Source organism: Corvus cornix, chromosome 3 (genome assembly GCF_000738735.6).
Source record: "Corvus cornix cornix isolate S_Up_H32 chromosome 3, ASM73873v5, whole genome shotgun sequence".
In the NCBI taxonomy this organism is placed as follows: domain Eukaryota; kingdom Metazoa; phylum Chordata; class Aves; order Passeriformes; family Corvidae; genus Corvus; species Corvus cornix.
The window spans coordinates 37,798,878-37,816,570 of record NC_047056.1 but is presented as its reverse complement, the minus strand read 5'-3'; the positions used below and the strand labels follow the sequence as shown (position 1 = coordinate 37,816,570).

Sequence of the window (17,693 nt, the reverse complement as noted above, 5' to 3'; positions counted from 1 at the left end):
CCCTTAGGTAAGTTTTTTTTAATAAATCTTAAAATACATTAACTTAAAACTAATAAAACTGAAGAATATTTAATGTTATAAAAGAACAAGAGCTCAAAGTGTTCCACTTGCCAGAAGCAAAAGAATTAATAGGATAAAATAAGGAGAATAATCACCTAAATCCTACCAAACGATGACCCAATAAAGAACAATTAAATGAATATCAAATGGGGGGAAAAAAATATAGAGTCAACTGATTGGGTAATGGCAATTTTTAATTACCTCTGCAAATATATTTTAATATTTTCACCCAATACACGCTTTGTTATTACAGTCTAATGGAACACTGTACAACAGAGGAAGAATTGTTCTATTGCTAGTAAAGGGTCATTTGTTTTCTCACTTAAGCTGAAAAATATTTCAATCCTATCTGATGTCAGGGAAAAGAAAAAATGACAATCCAAACAAAAACAAATGTGTTAAAACCCAGTAATTTCTTCAATAGAATTTACACGCAAAGGTCTGAACATTGTATCCTATTGACAGGCACAGTACTGTCAATGGCTGGCACTCAGTTAACATTTCTGTTATAAAGATTCCTTCGTCAGATAACAGCAGACAGAAGAGTTTGTGAAATCACCTGCGATCTTAAATGCATAACTCACTGATTTCCTATTGATGCATTGGAACTTATTTTACTTTTTAAAATTAAAGTGATGGATGTTACACAATTTTAGTGCACTGTCTGAATTCTTCATACTAGATGAACACTTGGATGACCGAAAGCCTTCAGAAGCTATCAAATAAAATATTAAAACTTGATTGTTGTCTTGAATAATAATACTGTAATACATCTTGAACATGCCCAAAGGCATACTAGAAGCTCATAAAATAGTCATGACTTAAACAGATTTTAAGCAGAAGGCAGAAGCATGCTAAAACTTTACTTTTGTGGCTTTTTAAAGATTGTATCCCTCTGTAAGTAGTTGTCTCATTCTAAAATATTTGCACAGTGAAATTTGACTAATTTGTAATAATTTCATATAGGGACGGACTGCAAATTTCTAACAGCATTGCATTGGTTAAGCATTGGCATAATTTAGAGATAAAACAGACTCTGACACCACCATTACCTTTGGGTTGCATTATTTTCTAAAAAACCCAACGTATCTCCTAGCTCAACCAGAAGTTACACATCATACACAGAAATGACTTCTGAATTTCACAGACTGCATTACACAGGAGATAAAATCAAGTTGTAGTAATTTTTCCTGTGACCTTTAACTATTAATATAAAACCTGATGAATTAAATGAAGGTCACACAAATTAAAAGGGCATGAGATAGCTAGCAAAACAATGTATAAAAAGTAAAAAAATACCCCAGCTAATACACATATACTTCCTGCAAAAAATATTTCCCAGTCATGCCTTACAAAACTGCAATTTAAAATTATAATAAGCTCATTCCTTTGAGATTTTTTTTACAGTAAAAATTATTATATAGGGTATTCTAACAAGGTCTGGGTATAAGCTTCACATTCTCTAAAAGTTTTTTTGCCTTGTGGAACTGCCCTCCCCCCAGACACCCACCTGATGAACATCATTGCAAGGGAAATCCACTGATTCAGAAAAAGACACCATCTGGAGGAGAAGTAAATAAAGTCAGAGAAAAAGTGAGCACAAACAGCAGATAAGAGTGCAGAAAAAGAGAGATCAATAGACCTGCTTAGGGAAGTTAAGAATGTAAGTTTTCAACTTCTGTGAAAAACTAAAAAAGATTTATCAAATTCTAACTACAATGTCAGTAAAAGTATGCATGCACCTTTGCCTAAATAGTTTTACTGAGAAGATATCCAATACAAAACACTAATGTCACATTAAAACATCATCAATAGGACAGTAAAATAAGTCAGGGCATAATCTTTTTTTCTAAAGATTTAAATGTAGACCACCAGTCTTTTCTAGTAAGGGTACAACTACTAGCCTTGAAACAGAAAACTTAGATCATAAAAGATGTCCCCTAATTCTATGCACCAAGGCTTATAAGGAAAGAAAACTAAATCCAAAGCTTTCAGATTTTTTAGAACACGTCTTAAATATTGTTATAAAAAGCGGTCTGTGGTGGCCACACTCAGTGGAGCATACGGGAGTGGGAGCTTGCGTAGGGGCATGCACCACATGCATGATCTTGCACAATCCCCGTCTTGCACAGATCCTTGCAACCTAGCTCTTTAGCCAGGATGTTCCTTGCCCACAAGCCCTTGCACACTCACTCACTTGCAGAAATTCTCCTTCCATGGGGCTTTCCTCATTCACTTCCTTAAATAAAAAAAAATTCAGGAAAGAATATTTCATTCCATAAATCATGGGCTTAATAATATGGCTGTCATTAAGAAAAATCTTACACGGAAATAACAGAAGAGAAATCCTATCTGAACAATTACTGAAAGAAAGAAAGACCTGCTAAAGTTAGAAGACCTAATACCTACAGATATTTTCAAGAACATTTAGTAAGTCCAAACAACATAAGCAGAAGCAGTTGTTTCATATTATAATGAGATGCAGAGTGAGACAAAAAATATTAAAAATGCTCATGTGATAATGGCAAAATCAGTGGATGTCTTAAGCACATAAGACAGGCAAGAAAACACTGCACCCTTTGATCTGGATTTTTGTCAGTTTTTGTGCAGAATACTATGTATTGCCTACCAGCCACAAAAAACATTCTCATTAATATGCTTATGATCAATGAAATAGGGATCAAACATAACTTTAAACATGTATTCTTCCTCCAACTGGTTGTTACACAGGAAGTTAGCAGCATGCCATGCTTGCTTCAAGAGTTTTCATTGCACTGATATTACTATGATGTATTTTATGTTCTAACTTTGTCACATTCTGCAGAATTTTTGTACTTACTGCAGTATACACTTTTTTTAGAAGTCTTTCATTACACAAAAAGTCCAACCAACCAACAACCAAACCCCACCAAACAAAGCTAGTCTGGATCCTAGTCAATCTAATGACATACTTCTATTATGAAACTGAAAACAAATCAGTATTTACTCTTGCTATCAAGGTCGTGACATCACCCCTTACAGAAATATGGGTGAAGAGTAATTTTTTAAAAAGAAAAATCTTACATTAAAAGAGACCATCACAAATGTATGAAAAACTAAATTATATGTTTACCATTCTATTATAATTAAGGCAGGTTTTCTTATCACATGAGAGTCCTGTTTTTTTCAGGCAAGAAGCCCAACAGAAATTCCACAGAAAGTCTGACTAGAATTAAATTGCTCTCAGGAGCAATTCCTTTATTTGCAGGCATCCCCTCACTCAGCAGACACCAAAATTAGCAACTATAAGAAACATTATATTTGTAACGTATCTACAGAATCAGAGTGCAACTATTAAACACAAGATTCCATAATTCAGCCTTAAACACATTGTGACCCCATACAGGAATTTATAATTTCATCTTATCTGACATGTATTTTATCTAAGAAAGGAAGTTATCAGAGCGCAGTAAATTTCCCGGCAAAAATTATTTAACTATGCTATGAAAATGAAAAGATATGCCAAACTACTTATATGGATGTCAAGTATACAAAAGAATCAACTATTGCTAGGAGGAACCAGTCAGTCTTTCACAGCAGTTTTTCTATGACATTATCTAGAAATTTTATCAATTTACCAATAGTATTGTTTGCTACATTTTTTTTTGACTTCGCAATAATTGTCATTTCAAAATGGTTAAGAAAACTTCATGAAAAAAACAAAACCTCTCTGACCCCTTCAAAGTCTCACTAGGTAATTCCACTTAAACACAGACTAAGCATATATACATTACCCAAAGTATCGGTTATGAAAAGAAGGAAAAATTTCATTTCCATGGTACAGACTCCAGCACTCTCTGCCTGTAAAGTCTGGGAACACAGCCCTAGGAAAAATCATACTATGTTAGTGATTACCTAGGTCCCTGCTTTAGGGAGTCACATTCAGTTCCTTTTCTGTTTCCCCGCTCCTTTTCCTAGTGCACATGCCACTGTGCTACATCTCCTGTCTCTCTCACCCACTTAAAGCTTCCAGTGTTATTTAAGTTTTAGCAGTGACAGGAAGAGACTGTGAGACAAGGGACTGTATCCAGAAGCTGATAGCTGTAGACATGGCCAGCTGCTCCAATTCCTTGAAGCATTCATTGCATACTTGGCAGCAGCACTCCCTGCATACTTGCAGCAGACCACATTAGAAGAATTAGCTGCAGCTGATCTCATCTAATAAGCATATGTTGCTGCTACCCAAGCACTGATGCAGGCTTATGCAACTGTATTCAGAAAGCCAACCTTAGGTTTATGATGTAGTTCACCATTATAACTGGAACAATATGGTGTTTATATAGTTTTCCTGAGGGTCAGAAGGGAGTTGTATTCATTACCCCCTCCACATCTTCAGAAAAGCATAAAATTTATTAAAGCAAAAACCTTCAAATGCCTTTTCCCTTGTCCAAATAGAAAGTAAATTAGTCATCACTAATTTGTCTGACCTTAGCAGCAGCAAAGCCACGTAATGACTGCAAACAACCATAATGTGGAAGAAGTAGATTCATGGGAAAATTCCAGTTGAAAATTACTCCAAGAAGTCTCTAATTCAATCTCTTTCTCCAAGCATGGTTATCTCAAACAGGTTGCTCAGGGCTTTGTTCCATTTAGGTCTTGAAAAATCTCCAAGAAGACTGCACAGCTCTGGGAAACATGATGCACTGCTTGACTATCCTCATAGTGAAAAACCTCTTCACCATGAACACCTTATCTCAACACACATCTCTTGTCCTCCCATCACTAGAGAGAACAGACTGTTTTTTTCTTCCTGACAGCTTTCTCACAGCTCTTGGGTCACTAGGTCTGTTAGGAGTTATTACCATGAGATATCCTGGTAGCTTTCCCTTTTCCAGGCTGAAATACAGTTCCCCATAGCCTCTCCTTCTGGAACATGAGCACCAGAACCCTGCCTTGATGGCTCTTCACTGAACTCACTTCAGGTAGCATCCTAGAGCATTCCCAGTCAACTAGCAGGGAGAAGACTAAGACAAAGGCTGAAGCCTACACAGAGTACAAGATTTTTCTTAAATGAAATTGAAGATGCCAAGTTAAAAGAAAGAATATGTACATATGTGTTCATTTCTTTGGAAACTGGAGACTTAGTGCTGAGAAGGGTGTATGGTAAGATGCTTTCTAACTAATCTCTTTCACATTTTCAATTGGTTGGCTCCAGAGGCATACTCAACTGCATGTAGGGAATGCTGACTTTAGATAATTCCCTACACAGCAAGTTGACAGCTTAAATTCATGTTTGGAGACTATTCTTACTAATTATTGTCTAATAATTTGTTCCAAATTCCTACATTTGCAGTAAGAAAATCTCAGAACTGAAAAATGCCCCCCTCGTTCAGAGAAACAACAGATGAAGATACCCATATACTCAGACCACTGGAGGATTTTAACTTGTATGAAACCTTAAACAGTTTGCAAAGTTTAAAATAGTTTAATTCCTTTGCAAGAATGGACAGAATTTGACAACTATCTCTGTAATCCTCTCCAGTTAGAATTATTTTATTCATGAGTTCATAAAAAAGTAATTAGTAGAGGAGTTTTGAAAAAGCACTGCCATAATGTTTTAAAATCAATTTACATTTACCTTCTCTAGACATGAAACTCAAAATCTCCCAAGGTCTTTTTCTGTGTAAAATATCATGAATCAAATGAAGTGATTTAAGACAAGAATTGTTAACCAAACCACGAAACAGAGTCTAACCAATAATTTACTTATTAATTAAGTCATATGACTGAATTGTAAGAGAAGATTAACTGGAGATTCAAATGTGTAACAGATTTTCATAAATGAAGCAGCATGACTTCTTCATGCTTATGGTAAGAAACAGATTTTTTCATCCTCACACTGCAGCTATGAACAATACCAACTTCTCACCACATTCACAAAAATAAAGTGCTGACTTTGAAGTATTTTAAAATAAGAGCAGTATGATTAAGCCATCTAGGTTATATCTGGAAAACATAATAAGAAATAGAAGCTTTTTGGTGAAATTACAGTCTTAAGCGTTAGTATTTTTTCTGTATATTCTGCTTTTACATTTTACTATCAAACAGGTCATTACAGTAAATACAAACATGGAATTGGAAAGGAATGTAACTTTATGAGGGAAAATAAAAACCTCCTTGCATTGAAGCTTTTCATTCTTGAACCTAATGCAACTGAAGTGCCTCATCAATCCAGTGGGATGACTGTGTACTGGCACAAAGGAGGAGGTACAAACAGGCAGCACACACAGGCAGGGCTGTAGCACTGAAAACTTTTGTGAGCGTATAGTGTTACCAAAGTGTATGTCAAGTCTGTGCTGCTATAAAAAAAAAAAAATGCTGAGCTACTTTTAACCAGGGCTCCTGTCCAGTTCACCGCAAAGCCATACAGAAGTTCATGTTGCACAAAGAATAAATGTCCAGGGATGAAAACAACACCTTTCAATTGTGGTGCAAGTTTATGCTGCTGTAAATGCTTGTGGAATCACCCTGCTAGAACTTGGTATCATAACTGGTTTTAAATGAACTAAGACCGCGATGTGGCCAAGAGGGTACATTCCCACCCTCACAGCTGGTGCTGACATTCTCCTGCTTCCCTTCTCATTGCATATATTGACTTAAGAGCTGTTACAGCTTATCCAACTTATGCTATATCTGCAAGAAAGAACAATGTCAGTGCAAAAGGAGAGATGGTAGCATGCAGTCAGGACAGGGAGAAAGGCAAAACAGATGAACCTCATTGATGCAGAAGCTTTGCTTGCCTCAGTCCCACAGACAGCAGTTCAACACTGTGAACTTCAACAGGCTGCATTATTTTCAGCAGGATCAGTTCTCTGATCAGCCAGCATTGTACAAATGAGGACACAAAAAGGGGCAGCAGTACTAAACAGCCTGAGAAAGCAAGAAGATAGGACTGCCTTCCAGAGCACTGACAGTTTAAATTGTCTCAGTGTTCACTGAAGTGCACTCATAGATTGTACACAATTGCTATTGTTAAACTGGAGCAGTTCTTCCAAGACAGATGTGCTACTTTTCAATATACATTTATCAAAACACTCTTTAACTTGACATCTACTTGCCTGAAAACGCACTGCTTTTTTCAATAAATTAGCTGCTATAATCAAAAGATACAACTTCTTTCTTGTATTCCTTCCTAAAGCCTCAAAATCGAATCAGAAACTTTGACTGCTACAAGGTAAATAACAAAAGTAGTCCTAGTTACACAGTGTGGATGAATGTAAATATAATGTGAAATCAAAAGTTTCAGAATGTAAAAAAATCACATTATGGTTTAAATGAAACTCTTCCTATGAGTTATTTTTGAATGCTAAAGAGTAAGAAAGCCCTTCACAACACACATTACTGAAAATGGTTTGAAAGAAGTGTTTAAAGTACAAAGATTGAGAATTTATCCCAACACATACAGACCGTGGACTCCTAAATGAGGAACAGAAAATGAAAATCCAGAGCTGCAATACAAACAACGATTTTTCTGCTTATGAGCAATTACACTTCTTTTAGGAGATAAAAGATGTGCCCTACAAATAGCTAAGACTCTCTAAGGTTGAAGAGCTGCTTTAGTTTTAGATATCCAGAAACAAGTTTTAGCATCCCTTCCTTTCTAAGGCCATATAGTAAACATTCTCATTCTATCCCTGTGGCTGTTCCTGAAGGCAGTTTCTGGCTGACGTCATGGAATACGTGTATGTAATAGTAATCTTTTAAAAGTTGGGAGATAGATAGAAATTCCCTTTCTACTATTTCCTTTAAGTACTAATATGAATCCTGTGGAGAAAGTGCTTTTACCACTAGTGTATTACAGAAAAGGGGGACGCCAACACTTTATTCTCTTATATACTGTTGCAGAAAATAGGAAAATATCATCTGGAGAGGATCAGAAGTGAACAGAGATATCTTCCTGCTGTCCACATTCACGTTCAGACACTTCTGTACTTGCCAGCCTATATATTCATTCTTAATTGTATTCCTAATTCTACACACAGTACCTCTGAAGTAAGAGCACATAACATTGTTGATCCCACTTGAGGACAAAACAATTAAAATGTAAATGTAACTTGTTAGTATAGAAGACCTTTATTGAATCTTGCTTTTAATCTAAACTGCTATATAAATGTACAGTTTTGAAATAACTTAAACACTTTATTCAGTTCAGGAACATTTTTAGGTGAATATTTAAGCATTGTATTTCAATAAGCAAGTTTTAGATTTTGCGAGAGCTGAGAAAAGTCTTAAATATTGTATCTACTTAATTTCTGCACTTACTACTGGCTATGAAAGCAGACTTTATTCAGGAACATTCATGAAAAACAGCTTAGTAAAACACTCTTTGCCCAAGCAACATAAACAAATTCTGGAACCTTTACTACAATATTCACAGTCATATGCACAATGGTAATCTGTTAAGACTCTACACTAAGGGTTTAAGACTAACTGCGTGCTCACACCAAAGACTATTAATCAATACCTCATTGTTTGACCTGGAGATGCCAAACACGTTTAACCCTATGCCTTATCATGCTGTTAACAAAAAGAATTACAATGTCTTAACTACATATTCCTGCTGTGCTTTCAACCCTCCAGTCAACTCCTAAGCCTTCCATGAGAACTTCATCAATGATGTCAACTTCTGACAAGTGAGTACTTAATAAATCTGAAGCTCCATTTAACCAGTAGTTGGAAAAGAGAAAAGGAACACCCACTTTTCCACAGACAGAATGGCAGTGAGCTATTTCTTACTCTGATTTTTTTGCACACTGACTGGAAATGATTCTGGTGGCTGCCTGACCTCAATTGCAGCTTTTGCAAAACATAGCCCTGGCACTATGAATCTCACTAAGAGTTTCACTGCTTCCCACCCAGTTATGAGTAGAAGGTGTGCATCAGGTCAAAACACCTCTGCTAGGGCTGAGGGGGCAGGCAAGGGGGCAGCTGAGCAGGGCAGAAACAAAACAGGTTGCCTAGAGAGGTCAGGCAATCTCTGATGTTGGGGGTTTTCACAGTTTAGCTAGGAAAACCCATCACTGACCTGATCTGAGCGCTAGCGATAGGCCCACTTCAAGTGGGAGGCTGGATTAGATGATTTCCAGATGTCCATGCCAGGGAAAGTAATTTCTGTTACCCTGTGAGTAGCTCCAAAGGCAGCAGACTTACCTGTATGCAGTATCTTAGTGACAGTATCACATGATTTAATGTTCTGTTCATATTTAGGAAGTTAGAAATGCAGCCATAAAAGTTAATATTCTCTAAATATTTAAAAGGAAACCTAAATTCTGATTAAAGTCATAGTTAGTTGTGTTTACAAGTCACAGCTCCTTTTTTAAAACTAAATGTGTATTTCTCAAACTCCACTGAAACTATTGATTCTTCTAGACAAAACCGTCTTTTACATATCTAGGTGTAAACAAGTATGTGCAAATATCCATTACTTGAATATTTTCCAGAGAACAGGAAACATACTTTAAAAATAAATTCTTAAGGTTGCCGAAGAATTATAGTCTATTCCATGCATCTCTAGAATAAAAACAAACCAAACAATCTTTAAAACAAAGAGATTTTTGGTCATGTTCATGTTGTGTTTTTCCAAGTAAGGTGAAACAGGTTTTAGTTTTACTAATTAGGAGAAAGTTTTTCAAGTACACAACTTTTACTCCATTTAAAATTTGTTTAAAGGTGGACTTGTTTGGCTTTTTAAGAGGATGTTCTTGCACATAACAAGATCAGAGAGACTGGTCGAGGAAGACCATTTCAGAAAAAAAAAAGGGAAATAATGTATTTCATAACTGCTGTCAGAATAGTCTATAGATTTAAAAATACCTTTGAGGACTTAAGACTTTGCTAACACCTTGAACTGTGTCCAAATAAAAAAAAAATACAATTCAGGAGCTTAGGCAGTGATGTATGGCAATATTACCTCATCCAGCTACATGTAGAACATTTGTACTCTGTACTAGTTGAAGCTTTTTTAATTCCTAAATTGTGATAAAGCCAGACAAATAAAACAGTATAAAGTAATTTGAAGGACCATTATATAATACTTCAACTCCAAGTTCATTAGAAATTGTGACTATAACTTAAAATGAAGCTTGCTGGATCAATTTCTCTGTCTTTGAACTACAAGTTGAAGAACTACTGTTTGTTTCCAGTTTAGTATTCTCCTAGATGGTGTGGAAGCTTCTCATTATTTTCCAAGCTTGTTTTAAAAACTAATCTATTTTCCAGATCTCTGCCATCCTATTTGACATTCACATCAAATTCATACACTGTATCAGTGTATGAAAATTTTTGAGAAATACTGCACTACCACTTGACAGCATTTTGCTAAGTGGGAGGCAGTAAGCCTCATACACAATTCCACAGGCTGGCAGTCTAATAGGATGTGCACTGCCAATATAAAACCACACAGAAAAATTGTGGCACCAAAGCAAAGCACTTAGTAATTGAAGCATCATGACTTCCACAGGCACAGAGAGTTACCTTGTGATAATACTTCTGCAAAGTCTGGAGGTAATTTCAGCAACCAGCAAACTCCAGATAAGGTATTAGCAACTTGCACACCTTTCTGACATGCTTTACCCACAACTCTAACTTGCTTCCCGGACACGTTGAGTTAATTTGTATCACCCCTATGCTAGCAGCAAACGTACCACGCTGTTTTTCATCATGGCTCTAATAGTGAATCCCTCGCAGGCCTGTTGCTTGTCCTGCTGCTTGTCCTGCTGCTTGTCCTGCTGCTTGTCCTTCTTCTCCCGCTGCCGGGAGCACCTGTCACATGCGGGCTTTGAGGGGCCCGGGCCCCCCTCCTCCACTACCATCTCCCCACCGGCGCCCGCGACGGACCAGATGCAAATTACGGACTGGAAAAAACAAGCGAACATCAGCGTCCCGTGCCCAGCGAGTCAGAGCAGGCAACCCTGCTCCCTCCACAACCAGCGACAGCCCCACGCACCCGTCCCGCGCCCTGCCTGCCCCTCGCCCCTAACCCCAGACACCCCTTCTGAATCAGCCCAGCTCGTCCCCCCCACTCCTCCGTGTCCAGCCCTTCATCACCACCTGATGTCCTTGTCCTCCGGGGGCTTCTGCCCCCCGCCCGCCACTGTCCCCCCGCCGGGTCCGGCCCTGCGGGTCCCTCTCGGGGTCCGTTCGGCACCTGCCGCCACGCGCGGTCCCCGGCCACGCGACCGTCGCTAGGCAACGCGTCAACAACCCGCCGGGGAAGAGGGAGGGGAATCACCGGGAGCCCCGTCTGCACCGCCCGGCCCCGCACAGCTGTACCTACACCCGGCGCTCCGAACACCGGGGCGGCGGACAGCAATTAACGAGAAAGTCATTAGCGAGGGCGGGGGAGAAATGTGAGGCGATGACGTGATGGGGGGAGGCGGGTGTGAGCTGGCCAGGAACTACGCTACCCAGAGGGCCCAACACGCGCCTCCGCCTCCCTCACTGAGGCGCATGTGCCGGCCCACCCCCGCCCGCAGTCGCGCGACGCCTCAGGGCGGCTGCAGGGGGATCGCTCGGGCGGCAGGCGCGGCCGGCACGTGCGCGCGCGTGCACGCCTCGCCCCTCTCCGCCGCCGCCATGATCGGTGAGTGAGCGCGTCAGGGAGCGGGGCGAGCCCGGATGCGGCTCCGCCCTTCCCTCCCCGCCCCTCTTCTGCCCGCCCCTTCCTTGCTGGTGCCGCCGCGGCTGCTGTCTTGTTTGCAGCCCTGGGGGTTAGCGGAGGCTGGTGTGGCTCCCTTCGTTTACCCTCGGCCCTGCCCGCCTCCCCCGGTGCCTCGGCAGGGCGGGGGCGGCTCAGACCCCGCGGCGGGGACGCGCCGGGGCTGCTCTCGGTCTGCGCCCTCTGGTTAAAGCGCGTCGGGGCCGTGCAGGGCTCGCGGGGGCCAAAGTGCTGAGAGGGGTCACTGCCCTTCTGCTTTACCCCCGTGGGATAAAAAAAATCTGGCCCAATCTTGTGACTGAGGTCATTTTAAAATTACTTTCTATTCCTTCTCAATATATCGTTTGTAATTGCTGCTGGGCAAGGTTTGTGTGATCTGCGAACTTTTTTGCCCTTGCCGGCATATATATATACGTGTTATTGGTATGGCGTGGTGTCTAGTGGTGACCTGGAAAAGAAGCAACTTAGAACACCTGATGGTGTTGGGAGTGTGACCCTTTGGTCCTTGAGCTGCTTTCTGTACCCACCCAGTGTTGGTGTGACGTGTGACTCGGTTGTTTCAGCAGTGGCTTCTCTTGTAAGATTAACCCATGCCTGGGGGGTTCAAAGTTACAGGATCCGTTTTATAGCCTCCGCATTACGCATTTCATCTTGCTTTGACTTTCTCAATTTTGAGAATTATTTAAAGTAAAATCTATAAAGTGTAGTAGATGCACATGCATTTTAACAACTCTTTGCTGTCCTTAGGCTTGCTGTTTTATGACCGGTGTTGGTGTCACAGTTGCTGCCTACCTAAGATCTGATCAAGTTGAAAGCCATGCATTTTTTTGTAAAAATACTTATTTTTAAGTTGAATGTCTCAAAAGTTTCCAAGAATGCTATGGGTTTTTCAGCTAGATAGTCTTTTTTCCTTAGCAGTATATGATTGCAGGCGTATGGCTAATGTTCTTTCAGCTTTCCTAAAGCTAAGAAGAAAGTTAAAAACAGTTCCCCAGTATTTTCAGTCTGTATATATATTAATGCAAATGATCTCTTCCTAGTTGTGGAATTTTTCTTACAGGACTTTCTTGTCATTTGGGCTGCTTTTTTGTTATGTAGTAGAGAAATGGAAGGCTTGGCTTAAGGAAAGCACAGAGGGTCAGGTGTTCTACTGTTTTTATTTTGCAATGTCATCTGCTGATCTAATGTATTACTGTAGTATATAAAATACATGTGCTTGCAGAACTGCAGTGTGTGTTTGTTTTTGAATGCTTCAGGAAAGCAAGTTGAGTTTACCTAAGGGACTGCCCATGTGGTTACAGAGCTGATGCCTCTAGCCCTCACACTGAAATCTAAATATTTACTTGCTGCTCATGAATATAAATGCTATATGACTGAGGAATGATAATTTTATTTTCACTGTGGCAGACGGAAATGTTTGTGAATATTGATTATGAAATGTACATACCAATTAGTTGCAAATTTAAAAACATAGCTTTACATGAGCTGCAACCTGCCCTGGTTTAACCCCAGCTGGCAGCTAAGTACCACACAGCCACTGGCTCACTCTCTCCCCTGCCTAGCAGCAGGACGGGGAGGAGAACTGGGGGCAAAATAAGAACAGTTTGATAATTGAAGCAGAGTAATAATAATAGTGATAGTGCTAATGATGGTGATAATTGTAATGAAAAGGAGAGAGAGGAATAAAACCCAAGAGAAACAAGGGTTGCACAGTAAAATTGCTCACTCACCAAAACCCAGTCCATCCTCCAGGCCAGCTGCCACCAGTTTATCTACTGGGCATGATCTGTGGTATGGAATATCCCTGTGGCCAGTTCGAGTCAGCTGTATCCTGGCCACGCTCTCTCCCAGTTTCTTATGCACCTCCTCACTGACAGAGCATGGGAAACTGAAAAGTCCTTGACTTGGGCTAAGCACTATTTAGCCATAACTGAAACAACAGAGTGTTACCAACCTTATTCTCATAGTAAATTCAAGTGCAGCATTGTGTGAGGTTCTAAGTAGTATTAACTCTATCCCAGCCAAAATCAGTATGACACCCTCCCCACCCCCCAAAAATAAAGTAATTATCTTCAAAGTATGTGATGTGGAGACCTAGTCCAATTTCCTGCTTTGAGACTTTCTGAAAAGTCTCCTCTAAACATTTGCGAGCTGGGAGTGCCGTAGCAAAATTGGGGGCAGGAGGGGAAGGGTGAGAATTTGTGTCATCTACTCATTTTTTTTTTACCTGAGTATTAAAAGAAATTTTCCTATGAAACATATGGTATATTTTCCAAAATGTTTCTGTTTCATATCTCTAGAAATGCCTTATGTCCTCATAAGTTAATTCTACCATATAATTGTGCAACTTATGATAATTCCTTTAACTGGCTTTTGATTTTCTATCTTCTTTCTTTTTTCTCTTCTTTATTTCTCACAGACCAGGTCTTACAGACTTGTGCACATTCAGGTTCCTTAAATCGTAATTTGAATCTAGACAGAGCTAGTTAAGTGGTATGGGTTGTCAAAAACCTCTACTTACTTAGGGGCATGGGAGTTTTGGGGGTTTTTTTTGTGATGGGTTCTTTAAGTTTATTCTTCATTTTATTTATTTGCTTACCATTGCATCAGCTGAAAACTGGTGTTGGCTCAGTGGAAGTGACAACCTGCCTTTGGATTGGCTGAACTATTTCCTAGTCAACAGCCCTGGCAATAGTGTCACGTTCTTGAACCCTGCTCTGGGGGAAAGAAAAACCAACCAAACTGATTTTGAAGGAAGATCCTGGGACAGCTTTGTGAAAGTTTTCAGAAAATATCTCTCAAAGAGCAAAAAACACAGGAGAAGGCCCCAAACTGTTTTATAAATGTAGAAGATGGGCTCTATATAGTTAACAGTGGCAGTTCAGCATTTCTGTGGTGAATGAGAGATGAAGGTGGTAGTAGCGACAGGTTGCGAAGGGCTTTGACAGTGAAATATGATTCATCCAACAGTAATCAAGTTAAGGGAGAATGGGAGCCTGGGTGAAAGTTTTAGCTATCTGGATGACCGATCACTCCTCCATGTTGCACCCTTTTTCAATGTGTTGGTAATCTACTTTCTGCATAAATACTTCTCATTGGTATGAAAATAACCTTGAGGAAGCAAAACAAGAATAAACCCTTTCTGAATTTACCTGAATGTATTTATATATATGGTACTATATATGATAATAGTACTACTGTAGTAACCAAAAGAAAAGTAGTTTAGGAATTTTCTACTTAGATATTTTGATCTCTTGCTGCAGTTTTGGTTGTTTTATATTTTGTTGTCATATTGGTGTTCTAGTGCTATGGATAGTTCCACTACAATACTGGAATAATAGTTCAAATTGTAGTTCATGAGCATGTGGAATAATCTTTCTGATGGTTAGTTTGATTAAACAAAACCTAAACCTCAGAATATCAAGGGCTACTTGTATTTCAAATATGTGACCTGTTTTGTTAAGTTTGTTTTGAGCCTTTTTCCTTTCTGCTAGGGTAGCTGTATTGTACTGCATGTACAGAATTGCATCATGAAACACTTTGTGTTTTACTGGAATTATATTTTAATGATTTTTTCCTACAAAATGCTTTGTTATGATTCCATCAGCAAGGTTTTATAAGGTTAGTATCATTTTAAGTAGGATATCTTTGAAAGACAACTGAGTTTTGCTAGATATACATAAGCATTCTGGATTTTGTTGTTTCCTTTAAGGGAGATGAGAAGACCTTTTGCTTGTATTTCTTTTTGAAAGACAAGTAGCAAGGGGGAAGAAAGTGGGGCGGGTCTTTTTGCTTTTTTGGTATTTTTGGTTGATTTTTTTTTAAGGCTGCAAAATAACTATTATAATATCAAGACACTGGAGACTAAGCAGGGGCTAAGGATGTTCTGATTCAGTGTTTTGAGTTTTTCAAATAGACCCCTACAGAAAATTGATCTGGCAGTTTCTTGCAATTACTGCCCATGCTTACTTACATGTCATGTGTAAATACAGTATCCATTGCCAAAATCTTTGGTCCAGCATATCTGTGAGATGGGAATAAAGTTAAGAATTTCAAATTCCACTTATTCCCAGAAATGATTAGGAAAAGGCCTTTGCTAACAAAATATGGAAATTGAAAAAAAAATATTTTGGAAATCGTAACAGCAAATGCTGCTCTTTAAGAGCCCTTGCCAAAGTAGTGGGTGTCTTTTGTAGATACATTTAAAGCTGAAGACATTATTTGGTTCTGTTGTGATGACATTGCCTTGAGAAGTGGAGTAGTTTTCTTAATTGGAAACACATATATCCCCATTTACTGAAATAAGTTAGTTGGGCTGCCACACCCTGTATCATGGAACTCTCAGTTGTGTAAATGGTCAGGCCACAGAAGCAAATGATACTGAGACTGGGGCAAGTTCTATTTCTAAGTTACTATATTTATAAGAAGCCCAAGGGAGAATAAAACCATTAGTGGGAAGTTTGTTACTTTGCCAGACAGGTTTGTGTAAAATAGATAAATTAATTATTTTCAGTCAGTTGTTGTTGTTGCTATGTACTGTGTATCAGTATTGTTGGACTCAAAATCAACTTCTAACACAAAATGCAGCCAGTGATGCATGAAGTTTTCCATTAGAAGAAGAAGGTAATGTAAGAAATGTGCAGCTATATAGCCAGAATTCACAGAATGCCACTACAAAGGTTGGTTTGGAGATAATTAGTTGGCAAGCTTTAGTTATATAATTGTCAGTTATTTCACAGTTATTAATGCCGTAAAATATTACCGTGTCCCGCAGCCATAGGGAGGAAGAGAGAAGATCCAGCAGGCAGGAATTGTGCAGCAAGATTGATTTATTTAATTATTTTACAAACTCTTTTATAGACTTTTTCTTCATAGTCTAATTGGACAAAGGATCAGCTACCCCTTGGGGGTGATTGGCTAAAATCCTAAAACATCCATTGTCAAAATATTTTTCTACTGTACCATAAACATAGTTCTACAAGGTCGCAGGTGTTCTTAGTTTACAGAACTTCTGCTGTTATCTTCCATGAGAGAGAAAAGTATCCCACGGTTTAGAAGAAGCAGGGAAATTCCTTGCTAACAGCATTTTTGTATCCCCACACAATACCTGATTTTTTCCTTCTGAACTACAGTGTGGATGGGGCATCTTTCAAATGTTTGTGCTTTATGAGGACTTTTAATCATTAAATAACTAAATTTTAATATGGTAAATTGCATCCTTTAAAATTATAATATTTTTATAATTTTTCAGTTTCCAAATGTACTTCAGGCCTCTCCCAATACTTCTGTGTTTTGATCAGTGCTAAAGGAGTGGAAAGATGGATGATCTTACAAAATAGGGATAAAAATCCATCAGGTTTATCTGATGTAGAAAAATGCATCAGTACCCTTTTGCTTGGTTTATTCTTGAGGCTGGACAAGACAGAGAAAGAATTAGTTCATTATTGTGCGCTTTTTGAAGTAGACTGAAGCCTGCCAGATTGTACTAAACAGGCTTTTAAGCAGTAACTCTTGTGTTACATCACTTTTCTGAATCAGCATGTTCATGTCTACATTAGTATTGTTAAAGCTTGACCCAGGAAAAATTGTAATGTAAAAGTTGTTCTTTAAGGCATGTGGAAATAACTGAAATATTTGCCATGTTATTACAAATTCTCTGTTAAAATGGCAAGAGACAAAAACTCATTTAAGCTCTCCAGCCATCACTCAAATATTAAATTTGATGTTAGTGATCTTAAGGGTAGAAATTAATAAATAATTAATCATGAAACTGCCTTTTATTTCATGCCCTTGAGCAATTTGTACAGTGGTAGCTGGTATTTGTGCTGGTAAACATGCATCTTTTCTTGAACAAGGCAGTCTTATTAATGATTTCTCATAAATTCAGCCAAAAGATTGCATAAATAACTTGTCACAATTATGATGCATTAAGTGCATG

At 38.8% G+C, this 17,693-nt stretch overlaps 2 protein-coding genes across 3 annotated transcripts in view; one reads left to right on the top strand and one right to left on the bottom strand.

Moving 5' to 3' along the window:
- The window catches only part of PACRG (parkin coregulated), a 215,307-nt gene extending 203,988 nt beyond the window's left edge, over nucleotides 1-11,319 (bottom strand). Inside the window, exons 1-4 of the mRNA XM_039569209.1 lie at nucleotides 11,149-11,319; nucleotides 10,743-10,952; nucleotides 2,258-2,299; nucleotides 1,571-1,621 (exon numbers count right to left, since the gene is read on the bottom strand). Of these exons, the coding sequence (XP_039425143.1) occupies nucleotides 1,571-1,621; nucleotides 2,258-2,299; nucleotides 10,743-10,910 (261 nt within the window). The 5' untranslated portion in view covers nucleotides 10,911-10,952; nucleotides 11,149-11,319. The remainder of the gene's footprint in view (nucleotides 1-1,570; nucleotides 1,622-2,257; nucleotides 2,300-10,742; nucleotides 10,953-11,148) is intronic.
- A 249-nt stretch (nucleotides 11,320-11,568) lies between these two features.
- Nucleotides 11,569-17,693, top strand: part of PRKN (parkin RBR E3 ubiquitin protein ligase) — a 697,917-nt gene continuing 691,792 nt past the window's right edge. For both annotated transcript variants that reach the window (XM_039569208.1, XM_039569206.1), the window contains exon 1: nucleotides 11,569-11,680. In XM_039569208.1, the coding sequence (XP_039425142.1) occupies nucleotides 11,674-11,680 (7 nt within the window). In that variant the 5' untranslated portion in view covers nucleotides 11,569-11,673. The remainder of the gene's footprint in view (nucleotides 11,681-17,693) is intronic.